At 53.4% G+C, this 12,862-nt stretch overlaps 1 protein-coding gene across 1 annotated transcript in view; it reads right to left on the reverse strand.

Moving 5' to 3' along the window:
* The window catches only part of gpc3 (glypican 3), a 443,954-nt gene that overhangs the window by 106,947 nt on the left and 324,145 nt on the right, over window positions 1-12,862 (reverse strand). The window contains exon 7 of the mRNA XM_064973352.1: window positions 7,751-7,946. Coding sequence (XP_064829424.1) covers window positions 7,751-7,946 — 196 coding nt within the window. The remainder of the gene's footprint in view (window positions 1-7,750; window positions 7,947-12,862) is intronic.

Here is a 12,862-nt window from a genome sequence, read left to right on the forward strand (position 1 = left end):
GGCCTGAGGAGTGATGCCAGGGGCCTGGGGAGTGAGGCCAGGGTTCTGGGGAGTGAGGCCAGGGGCCTGGGGAGTAAGTCCAGGGTTCTGGGGAGTGATGACAGGGGCCTGAGGAGTGAGGCCAGGGTTATGGGTGAGGCCAGGGGCCTGGGGAGTGAGCCCAGGGTTATTGGGAGTGAGGCCAGGGGCCTGGGGAGTGAGGCCAGGGGTATGGGGAGCGAGCCAAGGGTTCTGGGGAGTGAGTCCAGGGTTCTGGGGAGTGAGGCCAGGGGCCTGGTGAGTGAGGCCAGGGGCCTGGGGAGTGAGGCCAGGGTTCTGGGGAGTGAGGCCAGGGTTCTGGGGAGTGAGGACAGGGGCCTGGGGAGTGATGCCAGGGTTCTGGGGAGTGTGGCCAGGGGCCTGGGGAGTGAGGCCAGGGTTCTGGGGAGTGAGGCCAGGGTTCTGGGGAGTGAGGACAGGGGCCTGGGGAGTGATGCCAGGGTTCTGGGGAGTGTGGCCAGGGGCCTGGGGAGTGAGCCCAGGGGCCTGGGGAGTGAGGCCAGGGTTATTGGGAGTGAGGCCAGGGTTATTGGGAGTGAGGCCAGGGGCCTGGGGAGTGAGGCCAGGGGTCTGGGGAGTGAGACCAGGGTTCGGGAGAGTGAGGCCAGGGGCCTGAGGAGTGAGGCCAGGGGCCTGGGGAATGAGGCCAGGGTTCTGGGGAGTGAGGGCAGGGGCCTGGGGAGTGAGTCCAGGGTGCTGGGGAGTGAGAACAGGGGCCTGAGGAGTGAGGCCAGGGTTCTGGGGAGTGGGGCCTGGGGAGTGAGCCCAGGATTCTGGAGAGTGAGGCCAGGGGCCTGGGGAGTGAGCCCAGGGTTCTGGGAGTGAGGCCAGAGGCCTGGGGAGTGAGGCCAGGGTTCTGGAGAGTGAGGCCAGAGGCCTGGGGAGTGAGGCCAGGGGCCTGGTGAGTGAGGCCATTGTTCTGAGGAGTGAGACAGGGTTCTGGGGAGTGAGGCCAGGGGTCTGGGGAGTGAGGCCATTGTTCTGGGGAGTGAGGCCAGGGATCTGGGGAGTGAGGCCAGGGGCCTGGTGAGTGAGGCCATTGTTCTGGGGAATGAGGCCAGGGTTCTGGGAAGTGAGGCCAGGGGCCTGGTGAGTGAGGCCATTGTTCTGGGGAGTGAGGCCAGGGGCCTGAGGAGTGAGGCCAAGGTTCTGGGGATTGAGGCCAGGGGCCTGGGGAGTGAGACAGGGTTCTGGGGAGTGAGGCCAGGGGCCTGGGGAGTGAGACCAGGGTTCTGGAGAGTGAGGCCAGGAGGCTGGGGAGCGAGGGCAGGGTTCTGGGGAGTGAGACCAGGGGCCTGGTGAGTGAGGCCATTGTTCTGAGGAGTGAGACAGGGTTCTGGGGAGTGAGGCCAGGGGCCTGGGGAGTGAGGCCAGGGGGCTGGGGAGTGATGCCAGGGTTTTGGAGAGTGAGGCCAGGGGCCTGGTGAGTGAGGCCAGGGGCCTGGGGAGTGATGCCAGGCTTCTGGAGAGTGAAGCCAGGGGCCTGGGGAGTGAGGCCAGGGGCTGGGGAGCAAGGCCAGGGTTCTGGGGAGTGAGGCCAGGGTTCTGGGGAGTGAGGCCAGGGTTCTGGGGAGTGAGGCCATTGTTCTGGGGAGTGAGACAAGGTTCTGGGGAGTGAGGCCAGGCGCCTGGGGTGTGAGGCCAGGGATCTGGGGAGTGAGGCCAGGGTTCTGGAGAGTGAGACCAGGGGCCTGGGGAGTGAGGCCAGGGTTATTGGGAGTGAGGCCAGGGGCCTGCGGAGTGAGCCCAGGGTTATTGGGAGTGAGGCCAGGGGCCTGGGGAGTGAGACCAGGGTTCTGGGGAGTGAGGCCAGGGGCCTGGGGAGTGAGGCCAGGGGCCTGGGGAGTGAGGCCAGGGGCCTGGAGAGTGAGGCCAGGGGGCTGGAGAGCGAGGCCAGGGTTCTGGGGAGTGAGGCCAGGGGCCTGGGGAGTGAGGCCATTGTTCTGGGGAGTGAGGCCAGGGGCCTGGTGAGTGAGGCATTGTTCTGGGGAGTGAGGCCAGGGTTCTGGGGAGTGAGGCCAGGAACCTGGTGAGTGAGGCCATTGTTCTGGGGAGTGAGGCCAGGGGCCTGGGGAGTGAGGCCAAGGTTCTGGGGATTGAGACCAGGGTTCTGGGGAGTGAGGCCAGGGGCCTGGGGAGTGAGTCCAGGGGCCTGGGGAGTGAGTCCAGGGTTCTGGAGAGTGAGGCCAGGGGGCTGGGGAGTGAGGCCAGGGTTCTGGAGAGTGAGGCCAGGGGCCTGGTGAGTGAGGCCATTGTTCTGAGGAGTGAGACAGGGTTCTGGGGAGTGAGGCCAGGGGCCTGGGGAGTGATGCCAGGGTTCTGGGGAGTGAGGCTAGGGGCCTGGGAAGTGAGGCCAGGGGGCTGGGGAGTGATGCCAGGGTTCTGGAGAGTGAGGCCAGGGGCCTGGGGAGTGAGGCCAGGGGCCTGGGGAGTGATGCCAGGCTTCTGGAGAGTGAGGCCAGGGGCCTGGGGAGTGAGCCCAGGGGGCTGGGGAGCGAGGCCAGGGTTCTAGGGAGTAAGGCCAGTGTTCTGGGGAGTGAGGCCAGGGGCCTGGTGAGTGAGGCCATTGTTCTGGGGAGTGAGACAGGGTTCTGGGGAGTGAGTCCAGGGGCCTGGGGTGTGAGGCCAGGGTTCTGGGGAGTGAGGCCAGGGTTCTGGAGAGTGAGGCCAGGGGCCTGGGGAGTGAGGCCAGGGTTATTGGGAGTGAGGCCAGGGGCCTGGGGAGTGAGGCCAGGGTTATTGGGAGTGAGGCCAGGGGCCTGGGGTGTGAGACCAGGGTTCTGGAGAGTGAGGCCAGGGACCTGGGGAGTGAGGCCAGGGGCCTGGGGAGTGAGACCAGGGGGCTGGGGAGTGAGGCCAGGGTTCTGGGGAGTGAGGCCAGGGTTCTGGGGAGTGAGGCCAGGGGCCTGGTGAGTGAGGCCATTGTTCTGGGGAGTGAGGCCAGGGTTCTGGGGAGAGAGGCCATGGTTATTGGGATTGAGGCCAGGGGCCTGGGGAGTGAGGCCAGGGGCCTGGGGAGTGAGGCCAGGGTTCTGGGGAGTGAGACCAGGGTTATTGGGAGTGAGGCAAGGGTTATTGGGAGTGAGGCCAGGGTTCTGGGGAGTGAGACCAGGGTTCTGGGGAGTGAGGCCAGGGGCCTGGGGAGTGAGACCAGGGTTCTGGGGAGTGAGGCCAGGGGCCTGGGGAGTGAGGCCAGGGGCCTGGGGAGTGAGGCCAGGGGCCTGGAGAGTGAGGCCAGGGGGCTGGAGAGCGAGGCCAGGGTTCTGGGGAGTGAGGCCAGGGGCCTGGGGAGTGAGGCCATTGTTCTGGGGAGTGAGGCCAGGGGCCTGGTGAGTGAGGCATTGTCCTGGGGAGTGAGGCCAGGGTTCTGGGGAGTGAGGCCAGGAACCTGGTGAGTGAGGCCATTGTTCTGGGGAGTGAGGCCAGGGGCCTGGGGAGTGAGGCCAAGGTTCTGGGGATTGAGACCAGGGTTCTGGGGAGTGAGGCCAGGGGCCTGGGGAGTGAGGCCAGGGGCCTGGGGAGTGAGGCCAGGGGCCTGGAGAGTGAGGCCAGGGGGCTGGAGAGCGAGGCCAGGGTTCTGGGGAGTGAGGCCAGGGGCCTGGGGAGTGAGGCCATTGTTCTGGGGAGTGAGGCCAGGGGCCTGGTGAGTGAGGCATTGTTCTGGGGAGTGAGGCCAGGGTTCTGGGGAGTGAGGCCAGGGGCCTGGGGATTGAGGCCAAGGTTCTGGGGATTGAGACCAGGGTTCTGGGGAGTGAGGCCAGGGGCCTGGGGAGTGAGTCCAGGGTTCTGGAGAGTGAGGCCAGGGGGCTGGGGAGTGAGGCCAGGGTTCTGGAGAGTGAGGCCAGGGGCCTGGTGAGTGAGACCATTGTTCTGAGGAGTGAGACAGGGTTCTGGGGAGTGAGGCCAGGGGCCTGGGGAGTGATGCCAGGGTTCTGGGGAGTGAGGCTAGGGGCCTGGGAAGTGAGGCCAGGGGGCTGGGGAGTGATGCCAGGGTTCTGGAGAGTGAGGCCAGGGGCCTGGGGAGTGAGGCCAGGCTTCTGGAGAGTGAGGCCAGGGGCCTGGGGAGTGAGACCAGGGGGCTGGGGAGCGAGGCCAGGGTTCTAGGGAGTAAGGCCAGTGTTCTGGGGAGTGAGGCCAGGGGCCTGGTGAGTGAGGCCATTGTTCTGGGGAGTGAGACAGGGTTCTGGGGAGTGAGCCAGGGGCCTGGGGTGTGAGGCCAGGGTTCTGGGGAGTGAGGCCAGGGTTCTGGAGAGTGAGGCCAGGGGCCTGGGGAGTGAGGCCAGGGTTATTGGGAGTGAGGCCAGGGGCCTGGGGAGTGAGGCCAGGGTTATTGGGAGTGAGGCCAGGGGCCTGGGGTGTGAGCCCAGGGTTCTGGAGAGTGAGGCCAGGGGCCTGGGGAGTGAGGCCAGGGGCCTGGGGAGTGAGCCCAGGGGGCTGGGGAGTGAGGCCAGGGTTCTGGGGAGTGAGGCCAGGGTTCTGGGGAGTGAGGCCAGGGGCCTGGTGAGTGAGGCCATTGTTCTGGGGAGTGAGGCCAGGGTTCTGGGGAGAAAGGCCAGGGTTATTGGGAGTGAGGCCAGGGGCCTGGGGAGTGAGGCCAGGGGCCTGGGGAGTGAGGCCAGGGTTCTGGGGAGTGAGACCAGGGTTATGGGAGTGAGGCAAGGGTTATTGGGAGTGAGGCCAGGGTTCTGGGGAGTGAGACCAGGGTTCTGGGGAGTGAGCCCAGGGTTATTGGGAGTGAGGCCAGGGTTCTGGGGAGTGAGACCAGGGTTATTGGGAGTGAGGCCAGGGTTATTGGGAGTGAGGCCAGGGTTATATGGAGAGGCCAGGGTTATTGGGAGTGAGACCAGGGTTATTGGGAGTGAGGCCAGGGTTATTGGGAGTGAGGCCAGGGTTATTGGGAGTGAGGCCAGGGTTATTGGGAGTGAGGCCAGAGTTATTGGGAGTGAGGCCAGGGTTATTGGGAGTGAGGCCAGGGTTATTGGGAGTGAGACCATGGTTATTGGGAGTGAGACCAGGGTTATTGGGAGTGAGGCCAGGGTTATTGGGAGTGAGGCCAGGGTTATATGGAGTGAGGCCAGGGTTATTAGGTGTGAGGCCAGGGTTATTGGGAGTGAGGCCAGGGTTATTGGGAGTGAGGCCAGGGTTATTGGGAGTGAGGCCAGAGTTATTGGGAGTGAGTCCAGGGTTATTGGGAGTGAGGCCAGGGTTCTGGGGAGTGAGGCCAGGGTTATTGGGAGTGAGGCCAGGGTTATTGGGAGTGAGGCCAGGGTTATTGGGAGTGAGACCAGGGCTATTGGGAGTGAGGCCAGGGTTATTGGGAGTGAGGCCAGGGTTCTGGGGAGTGAGGCCAGGGTTATTGGGAGTGAGGCCAGGGTTATTGGGAGTGAGGCCAGGGTTGTGGGAATGAGGCCAGCGGCCTGGGAGTGAGACCCAGGGTTATTGGGAGTGAGGCCAGGATTATGAGAGTGAGGCCAGGGTTCTGGGGAGTGAGGCCAGGGTTATTGGGAGTGAGGCCAGGGTTATTGGGAGTGAGGCCAGGGTTCTGGGGAGTGAGACCAGGGTTCTGGGGAGTGAGGCCAGGGTTCTGGGGAGTGAGGCCAGGGTTCTGGGGAGTGAGGCCAGGGTTCTGGGGAGTGAGACCAGGGTTATTGGGAGTGAGGCAAGGTTTATTGGGAGTGAGGCCAGGGTTCTGGGGAGTGAGACCAGGGTTCTGGGGAGTGAGCCCAGGGTTATTGGGAGTGAGGCCAGGGTTCTGGGGAGTGAGGCCAGGGTTATTGGGAGTGAAGCCATGGTTATTGGGAGTGAGGCCAGGGTTATATGGAGTGAGACCATGGTTATTGGGAGTGAGACCATGGTTATTGGGAGTGAGACCAGGGTTATTGGGAGTGAGGCCAGGGTTATTGGGAGTGAGGCCAGGGTTATATGGAGTGAGGCCAGGGTTATTGGGAGTGAGGCCAGGGTTATTGGGAGTGAGGCCAGGGTTATTGGGAGTGAGGCCAGGGTTATTGGGAGTGAGGCCAGAGTTATTGGGAGTGAGTCCAGGGTTATTGGGAGTGAGGCTAGGGTTCTGGGGAGTGAGGCCAGGGTTATTGGGAGTGAGGCCAGGGTTACCCAGGGTTATTGGGAGTGAGGCCAGGGTTATTGGGAGTGAGGCCAGGGTTATTGGGAGTGAGGCCAGGGTTCTGGGGAGTGAGGCCAGGGTTATTGGGAGTGAGGCCAGGGTTATTGGGAGTGAGGCCAGGGTTATTGGGAATGAGGCCAGCGGCCTGGGGAGTGAGACCCAGGGTTATTGGGAGTGAGGCCAGGGTTATTGAGAGTGAGGCCAGGGTTCTGGGGAGTGAGGCCAGGGTTATTGGGAGTGAGGCCAGGGTTATTGGGAGTGAGGCCAGGGTTCTGGGGAGTGAGACCAGGGTTCTGGGGAGTGAGGCCAGGGTTCTGGGGAGTGAGGCCAGGGTTCTGGGGAGTGAGGCCAGGGTTCTGGGGAGTGAGACCAGGGTTATTGGGAGTGAGGCAAGGGTTATTGGGAGTGAGGCCAGGGTTCTGGGGAGTGAGACCAGGGTTCTGGGGAGTGAGCCCAGGGTTATTGGGAGTGAGGCCAGGGTTCTGGGGAGTGAGGCCAGGGTTATTGGGAGTGAAGCCATGGTTATTGGGAGTGAGGCCAGGGTTATATGGAGTGAGACCATGGTTATTGGGAGTGAGACCAGGGTTATTGGGAGTGAGGCCAGGGTTATTGGGAGTGAGGCCAGGGTTATATGGAGTGAGACCATGGTTATTGGGAGGAGGCCAGGGTTATTCTGGGGGGTTATTGGGAGTGAGGCCAGGGTTATTGGGAGTGAGTCCAGGGTTATTGGGAGTGAGGCTAGGGTTCTGGGGAGTGAGGCCAGGGTTATTGGGAGTGAGGCCAGGGTTATTGGGAGTGAGGCCAGGGTTATTGGGAGTGAGGCCAGGGCTATTGGGAGTGAGGCCAGGGTTATTGGGAGTGAGGCCAGGGTTCTGGGGAGTGAGGCCAGGGTTATTGGGAGTGAGGCCAGGGTTATTGGGAGTGAGGCCAGTGGCCTGGGGAGTGAGACCCAGGGTTATTGGGAGTGAGGCCAGGGTTATTGAGAGTGAGGCCAGGGTTCTGGGGAGTGAGACCAGGGTTATTGGGAGTGAGGCCAGGGTTATTGGGAGTGAGGCCAGTGGCCTGGGGAGTGAGACCCAGGGTTATTGGGAGTGAGGCCAGGGTTATTGGGAGTGAGGCCAGTGGCCTGGGGAGTGAGACCCAGGGTTATTGGGAGTGAGGCCAGGGTTATTGAGAGTGAGGCCAGGGTTCTGGGGAGTGAGACCAGCGGCCTGGGGAGTGAGGCCAGGGTTATTGAGAGTGAGGCCAGCGGCCTGGGGAGTGAGACCAGGGGTCCCGGGGTTAAAGCAAATCCAGCAGGTCCATCACTTCCAGTGGTCTGGACCAGGAGATCTCAACACCCCTCTCTTCTCCATGCTCCTGATAATGGGGGAAGATGCTGCTCCAACACTGGATGGCCTTAGCCAGAATGTTCTCCTCTTTAGCTTGTCAGCTACTGCTGCTACTTTACTCAGTGTGACCTTTAATTGAGTATTTGCCTTCCTGTCTTAACTTATCAGAGACACACAAAACCAGAAGGACAGTGACCTTCAGGGACTGAAGTTGTGTCTAAAAGAAAAGTGAACATATGGCAGCGTTTGTCTGACTGACCTGCAAAGATACGTAACCGTTTACGGTGAGGGGGCGGCCCGAGCCCCGACACCCCAGCACAGTCATCCTCGTCATCACAGTCGCCACTCTCAAACCACTCGTCCTCCTCCTCTCCCGTGCTCCGTCCCTCCAGCCCTTGACCCCCACCTGACCGGGCTCTCCAGCGCTTCTCAGGCACCGTCACCAGACGCAGCAACTGTAGAAGCAGAGAGGAAAGGGTTCTAAAACATAATAAGATCACACACATATGGACTTGCCTCCCAAATGGCCTCCTATTCACTTTATAGTACACTACTATTGACCAGGGCCCGTAAGGTCCCATGTGGCTCAGTTGGTAGGGCATGGTCCTTGCAGAGCTAGGGTTGTGGGTTTGATTCCCACAGGGGACCAGTGTGAGAATGTATGCACTGCTAAATCATTAAAATGTAAGAAAGAAATGTGCATTAAGTAAGATGCCATCTCGGACAAACATACGCTGACCTTATTCACACCCTTTGGTGGAATGTACATGTCCAGTACATTGGTAACATAATAATTCAGGACTTTGGTTGCTTCCCAAATGGTATCCTATTTCCTTTATTGTGCACTCTTTTTGACCAGGGCCCATAGAGCTGTTCAAAAGTAGTACACTATACAGTTGAGGGAATAGGGTGTCATTTGGGAAGCAGACGTTGTAACTGCCTGATATGGGAGGAAGGCGAGGATGTGGGGGAAACTCCAGGAAAAACATTGTCAGGGCTAAAACGAGTGGTGTTTAACAAACTCCTTATATAATCACCATGCACAGAAATGTTGCTATCTCGGCCAGATGTTTTATTTCTGTGGTGATTCATCCACAGCGTAATAGCAGGCGGAGGCTGTGGCTGTTGATTTACTCAGTGGGGGAAAAAGCACCCAATTGTCATACCCGAGTAGAAGTAAAGATACTTTAATAGAACATGACTCAAGTAAAATTGAAAGTTTACCCAGTAAAAGACTACTTGAGTAAAAGTCTAAAAGTATTTGGTTTTACATTCAGTTGATGTCGGAAGTTAACATTAACCTCAGCCAAATACTTTTAAACTCAGTTATTCACAATTCCTGACATTTAATCCTAGTAAAAATGCCCTGTTTTAGGTCAGTTACGAGCCGCACTTTATTTTAAGAATGTGAAATGTCAGAATAATAGTAGAGAGAATGATTTATTTCAGCTTTTATTTCTTTTATCACATTCCTAATGGGTCAGAAGTTTACATACACTAAATTAGTATTCGGTAGCATTGCCTTTAAATGGTTTAACTTTGGTCAAACATTTCAGTTAGCCTTCCACAAGCTTCCCACAATACGTTGGGTGAATTTTGGCCCATTCCTCCTGACAGAGCTGGCGTAACTGAGTCAGGTTTGTAGGCATCTTTGCTCGCACACGCTTTTTCAGTTATGCCCACATATTTTCTCACAGGTCAGGGCTTTGTAATGGCCACTCCAATGACTTGACTTTGTTGTCCTTAAGCCATTTTGCCACAACTTTGGAAGTGTGCTTGGGGTCATTGTCCATTTGGAAGACACATTTGCGACCAAGCTTTAGCTTTCTGACTGATGTCTTGAGATGTTGCTTCAATAAATCCATATAATTTTCCTCCTCATGATGCCATCTATTTTGTGAAGTGCACCAGTCCCCTCTGCAGCAAAGCACCCCCACAACATGATGCTGCCACCCCTGTGCTTCACGGTTGGGATGGTGTTCTTCGACTTGCAAGCCTCCCCCTTTTTCCTCCAAACATAACGATGGTCATTATGGCCAAACATTTCTATTTTTGTTTCATCAGACCAGAGGACATCTCTCCAAAAAGTACAATCTTCGTCCCCATGTGCAGATGCAAACTGTAGGCTGGCTTTTAAATGGCAGTTTTGGAGCAGTGACTTCTTCCTTGCTGAGTGGCCTTTCAGGTTATGTCGATATAGGACTCGTTTTACTGTGGATATAGATACTTTTGTACATGTTTCCTCCAGCATCTTCACAGGGTACTTTGCTGTTGTTCTGGGATTGATTTGCACTTTACGCATTAAAGTACGTTAATCTCTAGGAGACAGAACTCGTCTCCTTCATCAGTGGTATGACGGCTGAGTGATCCCGTGGTGTTTATACTTGAGTACTATTGTTTGTACAGATGAACGTGGTACCTTCAGGTCTCCAATTTGTTTCTGAGGTCTTGGCTGATTTCTTTTGATTTTCCCATGATGTCAAGTGAAGAGGCACTGAGTTTGAAGGTAGGCCTTGAAATACATCCACAGGTACACCTCCAAATGACTCAAATTATGTCAATTAGCCTACCGGAAGCTTCTAAAGCCATGACATCATTTTCTGGAATTTCCCAAGCTGTTTAAAGGCACAGTCAACTTAGTGTATATAAACTTCTGACCCACTGAAATTGTGATACAGTGAATTATTAGTTAAATAATCTGTCTGTAAACAATTGTTGGAAAAATTACTTAGTAGATGTTCTAACTGACTTGCCAAAACAAAAGTTTGTTAACAAGAAATTTGTGAAGTGGTTGAAAATTAAGTTTTAATGACTCCAACCTAAGTGTATGTAAACTTCTGACTTCAACTGTATACTTAAGTATCAAACATACATGTAATTGCTAAAATATACTTAAGTACCAAAAGTAAAAGTATAAATATTTTCAAATTCCTTATATTAAGGTCATCCTTTTAATTTACGGATAGCCAGGGGCACACTCCAACACATCATTTAATATCAAAGAATGTGTTTCGTGAGTCCGTTAGTCCGCCAGATCAGAGGCAGTAAGGATGACCAGGGATGTTCCCTTAATTAGTATGTGAATTGGACCATTATCGTGTAACATTATCGTGTAACAATTATCAGTGAAAATGTATGGAGTAAAAAGTACATAATTTTCTTTAGGAATGTATTGAAGTAAAAGTAAAAGTTGTCAAAAATATAAATAGTAAAGTAAAGTACAGGTACCCCAAAAAACAACTTAAGTAGTACTTTAAAGTATTTTAACTTTACACCACTATGTTCACTGACATATCATTTACTGGTGGAGACAGAATTATCTACACAAGAAATATTGTGTGATTGTGTTGTTCTTGGCAAACACCATTGTTGGTATCTGACCAACATAGATAAACTGGCATTAAACAATGTGAATACATTGAACAGAATATCAAGATCCAACGTAGATTACTTTGTCAAAAAAACAAACATCTCTCTGTGATTTACAAGTTAAAAAGTTAAAGTGTGTGTTGGATCTTACAAAGACAATACTGAATGTCATACATAGATAAACCCTACACTGTGTGACCCTCTATTTCATACATAGATAAACCCTACACTGTATGACCCTCTATTTCATACATAGATAAACCCTATACTGAATGACCCTGTATTTCATACATTGATAAACCCTATACTGAATGACCCTCTATTTCATACATAGATAAACCCTATACTGTGACCCTCTATTTCATTCATAGATAAACCCTACACTGTATGACCCTCTATTTCATACATAGATAAACCCTACACTGAATGACCCTGTATTTCATACATAGATAAACCCTATACTGAATGACCCTCTATTTCATACATAGATAAACCCTATAATGAATGACCCTCTATTTCATACATATATAACCCCTATACTGAATGACCCTGTATTTCATACATAGATAAACCCTATACTGTGTGACCCTGTATTACATACAAAGATACATTTTATAGTGTATGACCCCATATATCATACATAGATAAATCTTATAGTGCACAACCCCGTATTTCATACATAGATAAACTGAGTTGGATTCCAAATAAATTACACATTTCAATCCAATTGAAATGTGTCACATGAGGAATGGAATTAAATATTTTTTACAGTTTAAAATAAATACAATTTGGTTGAGAATTTTACCCCAATTTCACTGCAATGGTGTTACATTAATCCCTTTTGCATGTTTTATCCAAATCAAATAAAAATATTTCCCCAATTACTTAGCTTCAGAAGCTTATTATGTGTTGTGCAACACATACCGGAATTGTGTTTATTGAGATTCTGTGGCAAACCAATCAACTCGTAAATTATTTACAAACGTTTGAGAGCTGTAAATCTGGGGTATCCAAAACCAATTTCAACATTCCTCTTCAGCCAGTGCAAAATATATAATCTAACTACAAGTGAGTCCTGAATGGCACCCTACTCCCTACATAGTGCACTACTTCTGACCAGGGCCCTGGTCAAAGGAAGTGCACTATATAGGGAATGGGGTGCCATTTGTAACAAATCATACATTCTGTTAAAGGACGGTCAGAACACAAGGAGGAGACACAAATCATCAAAACAACATAGTTTCATAACTGGATTGAAAACATCTGGTCATAGCTCTTGTCCTTAGGACATTGGTCTGACTTGATAACGTTATCAGTCTGAATGAAAGAACTTCGAGAAGCATCCAAACTGCATTCTTTAAATATATATGGAACTCTTGTCCTTAGGACATTGGTCTGACTTGATAATGTTAACAGTCTGAATGAAAGACCTTTGAGAAGCATCCAAACTGCATTCTTTATTATATATGAAATGACAGTATCGATTTATGAAGAGTATGTAGTGCACTACTCTTAGGGCAGGGCAGGGCTCATAGGGCTATTTTATGGTCCCTGGTCAAAAGTAGTGCACTATATAGGGAATGAGGTGCCATTTTGGACTTAGACATACAGACACTCGTCTCTGACCACCTCTCCACCTCCACAGCATCTGGCATAATTAAGAGGACTACCAAGGTAACAGATGTGCCAAATTCCATCCTCTTCTTTCCCGTTATTCAGCCCTCCTTTCATTTTTCCATTCTGTCTCCCCTCTCTGTTTTCATTGATTTCCTTCCTATGCACGTACACTACCAATCAGAGGTTTGGGGTCACTTAGAAATGTCCTTGTTTTTGAAAGAAAAACACATTTTTTGTCCATTAAAATAACATCAAATTGATCAGAAATACAGTGTAGACATTGTTAATGTTGTCAATGACTATTGTAGCTGGAAATGGAGGAGTTTTCATGGAATATCTACATAGGCGTCCAGAGGCCCATTGTCAGCAACCATCACTCCTGTTA

The sequence above is a fragment of the Oncorhynchus masou genome, chromosome 9 (genome assembly GCF_036934945.1).
Source record: "Oncorhynchus masou masou isolate Uvic2021 chromosome 9, UVic_Omas_1.1, whole genome shotgun sequence".
Classification (NCBI taxonomy): domain Eukaryota; kingdom Metazoa; phylum Chordata; class Actinopteri; order Salmoniformes; family Salmonidae; genus Oncorhynchus; species Oncorhynchus masou.